Source organism: Micromys minutus (assembly GCF_963924665.1).
Source record: "Micromys minutus genome assembly, chromosome: 12".
In the NCBI taxonomy this organism is placed as follows: Eukaryota; Metazoa; Chordata; class Mammalia; order Rodentia; family Muridae; genus Micromys; species Micromys minutus.
This window is the reverse complement of record NC_137981.1, coordinates 32,106,297-32,119,069: the sequence shown is the minus strand read 5'-3', so window position 1 is coordinate 32,119,069 and position 12,773 is coordinate 32,106,297. Positions and strand designations below refer to the sequence as shown.

The window sequence follows — 12,773 nt, the reverse complement described above, 5'->3', positions numbered from 1 at the left end:
GTGCATATTCTTAAACAAAGTTAAGAAAAAGTTTTTGACTCTCTACATCTAATAGTAGTCTTAAAACCTGATAATGTTACTAGAGATGTAGAATGAGACAAGTACTTATCATCAAAGATTAAAAAATCAAATCATAAGAACAAAGATAATTTAAGATATTTTAAAACAGTTTCAAAGGTTGCCAAACATTTGATTACACTTTAAAATCATGTACAAGGAGTCAAAGAGTTACCTTTATATTAAGTCAACAATAAGTGAGAAATAACTTCGTAAATGAAAGTGTGTTTGTGGGGGAGATGCACGTGGGTTTTGTGTGTGGAGGGCAGAAGTCATCATCGGGTGTCTCCTCCTCGCTCTCCTGCTTGTTTGTTTGTTTAGGATTTCTATCACTGAATCCGGAGCTTACTTACTCAGCTAGTCTTTCCAATTAGTAAGTCCCTCAGATCATCCTGTCTCCACCTTCCACATGCTGGCACCAGACACTACATCTGTTTACTGTTTAGTACTGGAGAGTGAAACTCAGGTCTTGTGCAGCAAGTACATTACACACAAAGCCATCTTTGTTTATTTGTTTCAAGTCTGTTGTTGTTGTTTTGTGTCTTGTTTTTGAGACAGGGTTTCTCTGTATCTCTAGCTATCCCGAATGCTGGAATTAAAGGTGTGCTCTAACAAGCTCTGCTAAAAATGTCTAGCCCAGGCTGGCCTCAACCTCGTGGTCCTCCTGCCTCTGCCTCCTTCAGCAAATCCTACCAGCACGTGCCACCAGCACATTTAAAGTGCGTTAAAATTTACATTAAGGTATAGGTGTATGTCTTGAACCAAATAAACATATGAAATTAGCTGTTGAAATATCCATGTGAGTTGAACAGTGCATAAAATATTAAATTTGAAAGAATATTAGAAATTGTTGGCTCCATTCTTTTTTATATGATATATATATCTAGAGTTTCTTTCGTAGGAATCTAAACGCCAAATGAGTTACTTTTTAGATGCTTTTATATTGTCTCAAGAAGACTTAAATTTAAATGCAACTGTCCTCTTGTGGCCTACTAAAATTACTCCTGTCTTTGATGAGAATGATGAGGTAAGTATATTTTAAGTGTATCATTTGTGTTCTGACATTTTTAGTATTATTTCCCTTCCCCTTCACCCTTCTTCCATTCCCTCCCCCCCCCCCGTGTGTGTGTGTGTGTGTTTGTGTATACACTATGGTGTGCATGTGGAGAAAAGAGGACAATTTTCAGGAGTTGAATCTACTTTTACCTGTGGGGCCTGGGTTTTGAACTCAGGCTGTCGTCAGGCTTAGCCGTAGTCACCTTTACTGGTGGAGCCATCTCACTCTCCATATTCTGGCATTTTAGTTCTCATTTTCTTACCAACTTGCCACTGACTTTAAGAATTTCATGTGTGTCGATGTCTCTGTCTTTTACCTGTTATGGTCTTGCCAGCTGAGAACATGCGTCTAGGTTTAACTCACCAGCTTTGGTAAACATAGGATGAAACAAAGAAGTCAATACAATTACGAAAATTAATAGTAAGCACTGAACGAAGTGGTTCTTGTTTATTAAATTATTAAATACTCATACTTTCCTGGCTGTTCCTATTTGCCTCGCTTTATAGATGATTAAGATGAAACTCAGAAGTTGATTCACTTGTTCAAATTCATAGAGATTGGTAGTAGCAACTTAGGATTTTATATCAGACTGAATATAATTTAAAAATCCCCAAAAGTAATCACCTGCTTTATCCTGAACTGCAATACAAAATAGAATAATAAGGAAAAGCCTGGGATAGGAAAGATTTTTTTCTTGTATGATCTTATAACTTTGATATCCCTCTCGACTTCCATATATCTCTTTTTCTCTGAAGAAAAAATACATAGAAAGGGCATTTAACAGCTCATGATATATGCTATGTGTATACTAAAAAAATGTTAGATTTCAATATACTGAATATATTAAATAGTCAAACTATATAATTAATTCTGTGTTTTGAAAGCTCTAGGAAAATTTGTCGCTGTAACTTTCTCTTTGCAGTTTTATACCAGTCATTAAAGACAATGATTCTGTTTCCATTTTTCTCTAAATTAGTATAAAACATTCATGTTTTTCTTTGAAAATTCTTTTCTTTCTACTACATTAATTAACATCACTAAATTATCTTTTTAAAAAGCTCATTGAGAGTTCTAAACATGCCAAAGAAAATGAACTCATAGCCAAGAGAGAGAAACTGATTTTGGAAATAGAAAAAGAATCGCGCTGCATGGAAGAGTTCACAGAGTTTGCAGAACTGGACCGCATGCAACAGGTCAGATACATGTAGGGCTGTGACTGTGGCCAGCTCTAGGTTGTTAGTACAGGGTAGATTAACACTGGTTTCAAAATACAGAGCAAGCATGACATTACTTGATTCTTTTTTTTATTATTCTATTGGATATTCTCTGTATTTACATTTCAAATGTTATCCCCCACTTCCTGCCCTCCCCCCTCCACTTGCTTCCATAAAGATGTTCCCTCTCCCAATCACCCTCTCCACCTCAGTGCCTTGTCATTTCCCTATACTGGGAAAACTCGCCTTCACTGGACCAAAAGGCCTCTTCTCCCATTGATGCCAGACAGTGCTGTCCTCTGCTACACATGCAACTGGAGGCCTGGGTCTCTCCATGTGTGCTCATCGGTTGGTGTTTTAGTCCATGGGAGTTCTGGAGGGTTTGGTTGGTTGATAATGTTGTTCTTCCCATGGGCTTGCAAACCCTTTCAGTTCCTTCAGTCCTTTCTTTAGCTCCTCCATTGTGGTCCCCGTGTTCAGTCCAATGGTTAGCTGCAAGCATCCTCAACTGTATCAGTATGGCTCTGGCAGAGCCTCTGAGGAGACATCCATACCTGGTCCCTGCCAGGCTTACTTAATTCTTAAGCTTGATACTGTGTTTATTATCATATAGTGTGTGTAATTGTATCTTACTCCTCATCGTAGTGATGTTTCAAAGTTAATATTTAAAGTCACTGTATAAATAAAAGAACATACCTGATGTAGTATTATTCATTCTTGTTATAATATCACCTGGCTATTTCTAGAATGGGCATTTGTTTGCTTTTAGTACGTGGCAGATGTAAGACAACTACAGAAACGTATTCAGGAATCAGAAGACGCGGTTCAGTTTATTAATAAAGAAGAGGAACTTTTCAAATGGGAATTGACAAAGTATCCTGAACTGGAAAAGTTAAAAGTCACCATTGAGCCCTACCAGAAGTTTTTTAATTTTGTTCTGAAGTGGCAGAGAACAGAAAAACGGTAATTTCTGGTAACATAGTAAAAAAAAAAGTATGCAAATGACATAAACAGTGCTCTCAGTTTGCATTTTGTATAGCTTGTTTACTAACACTTTCACAAAATTAGACGTGCGGGATCAAGTTTGCATATTTGGATAGTGTCATTGCTATTTGTGATCAGATACATGTGTCAGCACGGGCATTGTCATTGAAATGATGCTGTTCAATCTACTCTACCTGTGTGCCTTGGCTGTCTCTCTTACAGAAGAAGAATGAGGAATCTACACAAAAGTTGGTTAATACTTCTTCATGGTTAAAAAATGTGAGTTTTAAATGACTTTTCCTGTAAATTCAGGTGGATGGATGGAGGGTTTCTGGACCTCAATGGAGAGAGCATGGAAACTGACATAGATGAGTTTTCTCGAGAAGTTTTTAAGATACTGAAGTTCTTCCAAACTAAGCAAAAGAAAGAATTACAAGAAAGAAGAAAGGCAGCAAGAAAACGATCTTTGGCAGATGAGAAACCTGAAGAAGAACCAAAGGAGAGTCCTACAATTGCTATGTGTACTACAGTAATGGAGCAGATAAAAATTTTTAAGGTATACACGTGTTCAAATGGCATTGAAATGTTATGCATCTCTTCTCAATATTAAGTTGTATATTATATAAAGTATAAAATTTACCCTCTGATCTTAGATGTTGTATAGGTCATTAGTCCAGCTCCATATAAAAAGGGTTTAATCAATAACTAACTAGTCTTCTCAGAGCGCCTGACGCAAGATGAGCCGGTCCTAATGCAGCATTTGTATGGCTGTGGCAATTGGTTCAGGGGTAAGCATATAGCCTAAGCTGGCTAATAATATTCCTATAATATTCCTGCTTGGCATTGGCATTCTTATACTGCCTCTATGAAAGGACTCTCTCTCTTCCTTCCTCCCTCCTCCTCCTTCTTCTCCTCTTCCTCCTCTTTCTCTCTCTCTCTCTCTCTCTCTCTCTCTCTCTCTCTCTCTCTCTCTCTCTCTCTCTCTTTCTCCTCACTCTTAGGGGGTCACCGTGACAAGCCAGAATGCTATAGAGCTTTTAAGCACACAAATCACAAAAGCCTCAAACATCTGTGCCAAGTTTCAGTTACATTTTTCACCTAGGAACATTTCTTTGTGGTACACTCATCCTGTTCTCATTGGTTGGTTTGTTCAACGGTGACACGGTGGCTTGCCCAGCATTCATGTCTCAACTTGTCAGCCTGGATGTCACTCAGCCAGGGAGATCTTGGGAACTTAAACTTTTCTTGACCCCTATTAAAAATTGAAGATTTGTTCAAATTGGCTTCAATTTGGTTCCTTCTTATATTTTCACATTTTTAAGGGTAAGTTTTGAACTTCATGTAGCTCTGAGATGGCTGTTTGGAGAAAATAACATTGACACCTAAAGAAAAAGAAAAATATGGAGATGATGTGGTAGCACACGCCTTTCATTCTAGCAGGCTGAGGTAGAGAGATTTCAAGTTCCAGGCTAGGCTGGGCCATCTAGTAACCCAAAACAAACGAAAGATGGAAATGGAGATCTACATCATCAGTGCAGTTTAAAAATAGTTTTGCCTCAGCTTTGGATCATCACCTTCTTCATTTTAGACAAAACTATTAATATGTATGCCATGTACATGCACATGTGTTTACTGTGTGTTCATGTATGGAGGAGCATGTTTATGTACAGGCATCCACCCATGCATGTGTGTGGAGCCCAGAGGACAACTATGACTGTCATTGCTCAGGGGCATCTTCCTGTGCATGCACATACGTGCCTTATATGGGCATAGAAGTCAAAGAACAACATACAGGAGTGAGTTTTCTTCATCTCCCATGTAGGTCTTAGAATTGAACCCATGTCTTCATGCAGCCCAACCTAGCTGGGAATTCATGTAGCTCAGACTCTCCTCAACTTCATGATCCTCCTACTTGTACCTGTCCAGGGTTAGAACTACACCTTGGACTCTCACTAGCTGTCACATCATTCTTTTAGAAAGAGAGTAATGTACCCATGGTTCTACTGACAATGACACATGTGTAGCTAGTATGCCCAGGCTACAGGTCTGTGGTGTGACAAAGTTCTACCCTATCGGTATCATACCCTTCCAATGACTGAACAAGGTGCTTCAGTAAAAAGTAGTAAATTACTCAAGGATTACTTTCAATGTTTGATACAGTTTATGGTAAAAAATTAGTATCTGCAAACTCTCATCTCGTATCTCTCCTCTATGTTACTCAGATGGTCAGCGTTAGCACTTTCTCGATTATTTTCAGACTTCTGTTACAACTATAACTGTGAATATATTGTCTTACATCCCATAACATGTAGCATGTGTTATGACCCCCTTATTTTGCTTAATTTACCTTGAATACCATATGTTGTTAAAATTGTTATTATAGAACTGATCATAACATTAATTTTTTTTTATATAACACCTGCTTCTCCTTCTCTGGGTTTTCTGTGTTTTACCTGTGCCTACAGTCCCTCTGGAACTGTGGAGTCAGATAAGTAATATTCGCATAAGTCACATGAGAGAAAAAAGAAGCTTGGTGCTTGCTGGGTAACATACTTTACACTTGCCATGGTCATCTCTGGTGGCTTTGGCCACTCTAGTGAGTATGAAGTGGAATCTCATGGAATCTTTGACTTGCATCTACTCGAAGGCTGAATATCTTCTCACGAGCTTATTGGCTATTTTCATGCCTTCCTTGGAAAAATACCTTTTCAGATCTTTCACCCTTTTTACTGAGACCAGCTGATTCTGTATTCCCCCTGCCTAGCTTTTTCACTGTGTAGCATGGATTGGTGTCAAAATGGCAGTGCTGTGATTATAGGTATAAGCCCAAACTCCTGGCTCCTAACCAGTATTCTTCCTTTTCCCACCCCTTCATATCTTCTCCTTTAAAAAAAATTCAATTACTGATACCTGCTGGAATGATATCTGATCTTGTTCACTTGATATTGAGCAGGCCTCAAACAGGTAACATGTGGCTACAGCAATTCATGACAGTTATGTCACATCTCAAAGACAGTATTTCACAGACTTCTTTCCATCCCCTGGCTCTTATATTCTTAACACTCGCCTTCCTATGATGTTCCATAAGCCCAAGGCAGGTATGTGATATAGAGGTCCCATTTAGCTCTAAGCACTCAATAGGGACTTATTCTTAGCACTCTGGCAGTCTCTGCATTAACTGATGCCCACCAAAGATAAAAGCTTCTTTGCCTAGATGAGAGCAGTACTAATCTACAAGTCTATACATAGCTATTCAGAAGGCAGTTCAACCTGTGTATTGGATGGAACAACAGTAGTTCCTCTTTAGGGTCTGTGACCTCCTGAAACATGGGCTTATCACTACATTTATAGTACCAGACATTGGTTTCCTTCTGTGAAGCATGCCTTAGATCCAATCAGGGAGTAGTTGATTATCCCAATAACCTTCATATCACCATTGCATGGGTAAGCATGTCTTGCCCGATAGGTCAGTTTTGTAGCATGCAGGGTCCAGCACTAGGTAACACCACTGATGTCTTTTTTTCCCCAGCAGTCTGCATAATACCTTCCATCACTCTGAAAGCTAGACAGCATGGAGGAAATTTTCTGGTCAGTACCATCTTGATATATATTCTATAACCAAAATGCATTGTGTCTTCAGCAGTAAGGACTTATCATAAAGCTGAAACTTGACCTTCCAGGATCTGTGAAGAATTGTGTTTTGTTGTGATGGGGAATGCCTTGAACTTGTAGATTGCTTTTGGCAAGTTTGCCATTTTTACTATATCAATCCCATCAAAACATGAGCATGGGAGATATTTTCTTTTCTAGATACCTTCTTTGATTTCTTTTTGTGTTTGTGTGAAATGTTGTGTAAATATCTGTTAGGTTTCTTTTACAACATCAGTTAGATCTAGCAATTCCTCTGTTTAGTTTTTTTCTGGATGATCTGTCTGTTGGTGAGACTTGAGTACTGAAGTCTCCTGCTATCAATGTGTAAGGGTCAATATGTGATTTAAACTGTTTAAATGTTTCTTTCTTTTTTTACTTAGGTAGTCTTTAATGAAAGCCATGCAAGAGATGTCTCTACTCCAGCATCTTCTTGATTTGTTTCTTCCTTGTATTTGCCCTTCTCCTTTCCTACTTGTTGGGACTTGGTGCTTCCCCAACCTAAAGAAAGAGTTGACCATGAACAAAAAGAAGCCTACATGATTCCAAATAGATTGGACCAGAAAAGAAATTTCTCCTAACACATAATAGTTAAAACATCAAAGGTTAAAAACAAAGAAAGAATACTAATAGCAATAAGGGGGAAAGACAAGTAACATATAAAGGCAGGCCAATCAAAAATACAACTGGACTTCTTAACAGAGACTATGAAAGCTAGGAGATCCTGGACAGAAGTCATACAGACCCTAAGAGAACACAAATGGCAGCCCAGGTTACTATATCCAGCAAAACTCTCCATTACTATAGATGAAGAAACCAAGATATTCCAGGACAAAACCAAATTTACACAATGTTTGTCCACAAATTCAGCCCTACAAAGGATAATAGATGGAAAACTCCAACACAGGGAGGAAAACTACATCCTAGGAAAAGCAAGAAAATAATCTCCTTGCAACAAAGCCAAAAGAAGAAAACCACACAAACATGATTCTATCTCTAACAACAAAATTAACAGGAAACAACGATCACTATTCCATAATATCTCTTAACGTTAGTGGACTCAATTTCCCAATGAAAAGACATAAACTATCAGATTGGATAAGTAAACAGGATCCAGCTTTTTGCTGCATACAGGAAACTCATGTCAGTGACAAAGACAGACACTACCTCAGAATAAAAGGCTGGGGGAAAACTTTCCAAGCAAATGGTCCCAAGAAACAAGATGGAGTAGCTATTCTAATATCGAATAAAATAGATTTTCAACCAAAAGTTATCAAAAAATATAAGAAAGGTCACTTTTTACTCATCAAAGGAAAAATCTATCAAGATGAACTCTCAATCCTGAACATCTACACTCCAAATACAAGGGCACCCACATTCATAAAAGAAACTCTACTTAAGCTCAAAGAATATATTGCACCATACACAATAATAGTGGGAGACTTCAACACCCCACTCTCATCAATGGACAGATAATAGGAGCAGGAACTGAAAAAGGACATAGTGAAACTAACAGAACTAATGAACCAAATGGAGTTAACAGACATCTATAGAACATTTCATCCTAAAACCAAAGAATATACCTTCTTCTCAGCATCTCACGGTACCTTTTTCAAAATTGACCATGTAGTCACTCACAAAACAGGCCTCAAAAGATACAAGAAGATCAAAATAATCCCATGCATCCTATCAGATCACCATAGATTTAGGCTGGTCTTCAATAACAACAAAAACAACAAAAGCCCACATACACATGGAAGCTGAATAATGCTCTACTCAATGATAACTTGGTCAAGGAAGAAATTTAAAAAAAGAAATTAAGGATTTTTAGAATTTAACAAAAATGAAGGCACAACATATCCAAACTTATGGGTTGCAATGAAAGCAGTACTGAAAGGAAAACTCATAGCTTTGAGTGCCTCCAAAAAGAAACTGGAGAGAGGATACCCTAGCAGCTTGACAGCACACCTGAAAGCTCTAGAACAAAAAGAAGCAGATACAACCAGAAGGAGTAGACAGTGGGAAATAATCAAACTCGTAGCTGGAATCAACCAAGTAGAAACAAAAAGAACTATACAAAGAATCAACAAAACCAGGAGATAGTTCTTTGAGAAAATTAACAAGATTGATAAACCCTTAGCCAGACTAACTAGAGGGCAAAGAGAGAGTATCCAAATTAACAAAATCAGAAAGGAAAGTGGAGACATAACAACAGAAACTGAGGAAATTCAAGAAATCATCAGATCCTCCTACAAAAACCTATACACATAAAAAAACCTGGGAAATCTAGAGGAAATAGACATATTTCTAGGCAGATATTGGGTACCAAAGTTAAACCATCTAAACAGTCCCATAACACCCAAAGAAATAGAAGCAGTCACCAACAGCTTCCCAACCAAAAGAAAAGCCCAGGACAAGATGGGTTCAGTGTTTAATTCTATCAGACCTTCATAGAACATCTAATACCAATACTCTCCAAACTGTTCCACAAAATAGAAACAGAAGGAACACTACCCAACTCATTCTTCAAAGTCACAATTACGCTTATACCTAAACCACACAAAGACCCTACAAAAAAAGAGAACTTCAGACCAATTTCCCTCATGGACACCAATGCAAAAATACTAAATAATATTCTTGCCAACCAAATCCAAGAACGCATCAGAAAGATCATTCACCATGATCAAGTAGGCTTTAGCCCAGGAATGCAGGGATGGTTCAATATATGGAAATCCATTAATGTAATCTACCCTATAAACAAACTCAAAGAAAAAACCCACATGATCACCTCATTAGATGCTAAGAAAGCATTTTACAAAATTCAACACCCCTTCATGTTAAGTGTCTTGTAAAACTTAGGAATTCAAGGCCCATACCTAAATATAGTAAAAGCAATATACAGCAAACTAGTAGCCAACATCAAATTAAATGGTGAGAAACTTGAAGCAATCCCACTAAAATCAGGGACTAGACAAGGCTGCTCACTCTTCTCCTACCTATTCAATATAGTACTGGAAATCCTAGCCAGAACAATTAGACAACAAAAGGAAGTCAAAGGGATACAAATTGGAAAGGAAGAAGTCAAAATATCACTATTTGCAGATGATATGATAGTATACTTAAGTGACCCCAAAAATTCCACCAGAGAACTCCTACAGTTGGTAAATCACTTCAGCAAAGTGACTGGATATAAAATTAACTCAAACATATAAGTAGCATTTCTTTAATCAAAGAGTAAACAGGCTGAGAAAGAAATTAGGAAAATGATTTTCTTCATTCCCTTTACAATAATCACAAACAAGATAAAATACCCTGGTGTGACCCTTACCAAGCAAGTGAAACATCTGTATGAGAAGAACTTTAAGTCTCTGAAGAAGGAAATTGAAGAAGATCTCAGAAAATGGAAAGATCTCCCATGTTCATAGATTGGAAGGATCAACATAGCAAAAAATGGCCATCTTGCCAGAAGCAATAGATTCAATGCAATCCCCATCAAAATTCCCACTCAAATCTACATAGAGCTAGAAAGAACAATTTGCAAATTTATTTAGAATAACAAACAACCCAGAATAGCAAAAATTATTCTCAACAATAAAAGAACTAGCAGCACAATCACCATTCCTGATCTCAAGCTGTATTACAGATAAATCCTGATAAAAATCCCTTGGTATCGGTACAAAGACAGGCAGGTAGATCAATGGAACAGAATTAAAGACCCAGAAATGAACCCACACTCTTATGGTCACTTGATCTTTGACAAAGGAGCTAAAAACATTCAATGGAAAAAGGACAGCCTCTTCAACAAATGATGTTGGTTCAACTGGCAGTCAGCATGCAGAAGAATGCAAATCGATCCATTCTTATCTCCTTGTACAAAGCTCAACTCCAAGTGGATTAAAGGCCTCCACATGAAACCATGTACATTGAAACTATTAGAAGAGAAAGTGGGAGAAGAGCTTAGAACACATAGGCAAAGGGAAAATTTTTCTGAACAGTACACCAATAGCTTATGCTCTAAGATCTAGAATCGACAAATGGGACCTCATGAAATTGCAAATTTTTGTAATGCTAAAAACACTGTCAAAAAGACAAAATGGTAGCCAACAGATTGGGAAAGGATTTTTATCAATCCTACATCTGATAGAGGACTGATATCCAGTATATGCAAAGAACCCAAGAAGTTAGACTTCAGAGAATCAAATAATCCTATTTAAAAACGGGGTACAAAGCTAAACCAAGAATTCTCAACTGAAAAACACTGAATGGCTGAGAAGCACCTAAAGAAATGCTCAACGTCCCTAGTCATCAGGGAAATGCAAGTCAAAACTGAGAGTCCACCTCACACCTCAGAATGGGCTAAGATCAAAAACTCATGTGACAACAGATGCTGGTAAGGATGTGGAAAAAGAGAAATAGTCCTCCATTATTGGTGGGATTGCAAGCTGGTACAACCACTTTGGAAAACAGTCTGGTGGTTCCTCAGAAAATTGGACATAGTACTATCTAAAAATCTAGCTATTCCAGGTTTGGACATATACCTGAAAGTCACTCCAACATATAACAAGGACACATGTTCCACCATGTTCATAGCAGCCTTATTTATAATAGCCAAAAGCTGGAAAGAATCCAGATGTCCTTCAACAAAGAAATGAATACAGAAATTGTGATACATTTATATAATGGAGTACTACTCAGCTGTTAGAAACAATAACTTTATAAAATTACTAGGCAAATGGATGAAGCTAGAAGCAATCAGCCTGAGTGAGGTAACCCAGTCACAAAAGAACACACATGGTATGTACTCACCGATAAGCGATACTAGCCCAAAAACTTGAATACCCAAGAAACAATTTACAGACCTTATGAAGCTCAAAAAGAAGGAAGGCCAGAATGTGGATGCCTCAGTCCTTCTTAGAAGGGAGAACAAGACATTCACAGTAGGAAATGCAAGGTCAAATAGAAGAGCAGGGATTGAAGAAAAGATCATTCAGAGACTGCTTCACCTGAGGATCCACTCCATATGCAGCCACCAAACCCAAGCACTATTGCTGATGCCAAGAAGTGCTTACTGGCAGAAGCCAGATATAGATGCCTCATCAATGGCTCTTTCAGAGTCATATAGATACAGTTGAGGATGCTTGCAACTAACCATTGGACTGAACACGGGTACCCCATTGACACAGCTAGAGAAAGTACTGAAGGAGCTGAAAGGGTTTGCAACCCCATGGGAAGAACAACATTATCAACAAACCAAATTCTACAGAACTCTCATGGACTGAAACACCAACCAATGAGCACACATGGAGAGACCCATGGCTCCAGTTGCATATGTAGCAGAGGATAGCATTGTCTGGCATCAGTGGGAGAAGAGGCCTTTGGTCCAGTGAAGGCAAGTTTTCCCAGTGTAGGGCAATGCCAAGGCGCTGAGTAGTAGCCAGTGGTTGGGAGAGGGAGCACCTTCATGGAAACAAGTAGAGGGGGCAGGGAGAATGGTAGTAGGGCAAAAGAAAATAACGTTTGAAATGTAGATACAGAGAATATCCAATAAAAACAAAAACAAAAGAGTTGAAATGTCCTCTTGGTGGATTTTTTTCTCTGATGAGCATGTAGGTTTCTTCCCTATCTCTTTGATTCATTTTGGTTTTGAAGTCTATTTTGTTAGATATTAAAGTGCCTGTACCAGCTTGATTCATAAATCCATTTTCTTAGAATATCTTTCTCTTACTCTTTACCCTGATAATCTTTACAAAGATAATGTTTATCTTTGATACTGAAGTGTGTTTCTGGGATGCAGCATCAGGATGGATCCTATT

At 38.1% G+C, this 12,773-nt stretch overlaps 1 protein-coding gene across 1 annotated transcript in view; it reads left to right on the top strand.

Moving 5' to 3' along the window:
- The window catches only part of DNAH12 (dynein axonemal heavy chain 12), a gene marked incomplete at both ends in the record, with an annotated part of 152,272 nt that overhangs the window by 25,819 nt on the left and 113,680 nt on the right, over positions 1 to 12,773 (top strand). The window contains 4 exons of the mRNA XM_080926847.1: positions 959 to 1,084; positions 2,173 to 2,307; positions 3,098 to 3,291; positions 3,625 to 3,868. Coding sequence (XP_080782973.1) covers positions 959 to 1,084; positions 2,173 to 2,307; positions 3,098 to 3,291; positions 3,625 to 3,868 — 699 coding nt within the window. The remainder of the gene's footprint in view (positions 1 to 958; positions 1,085 to 2,172; positions 2,308 to 3,097; positions 3,292 to 3,624; positions 3,869 to 12,773) is intronic.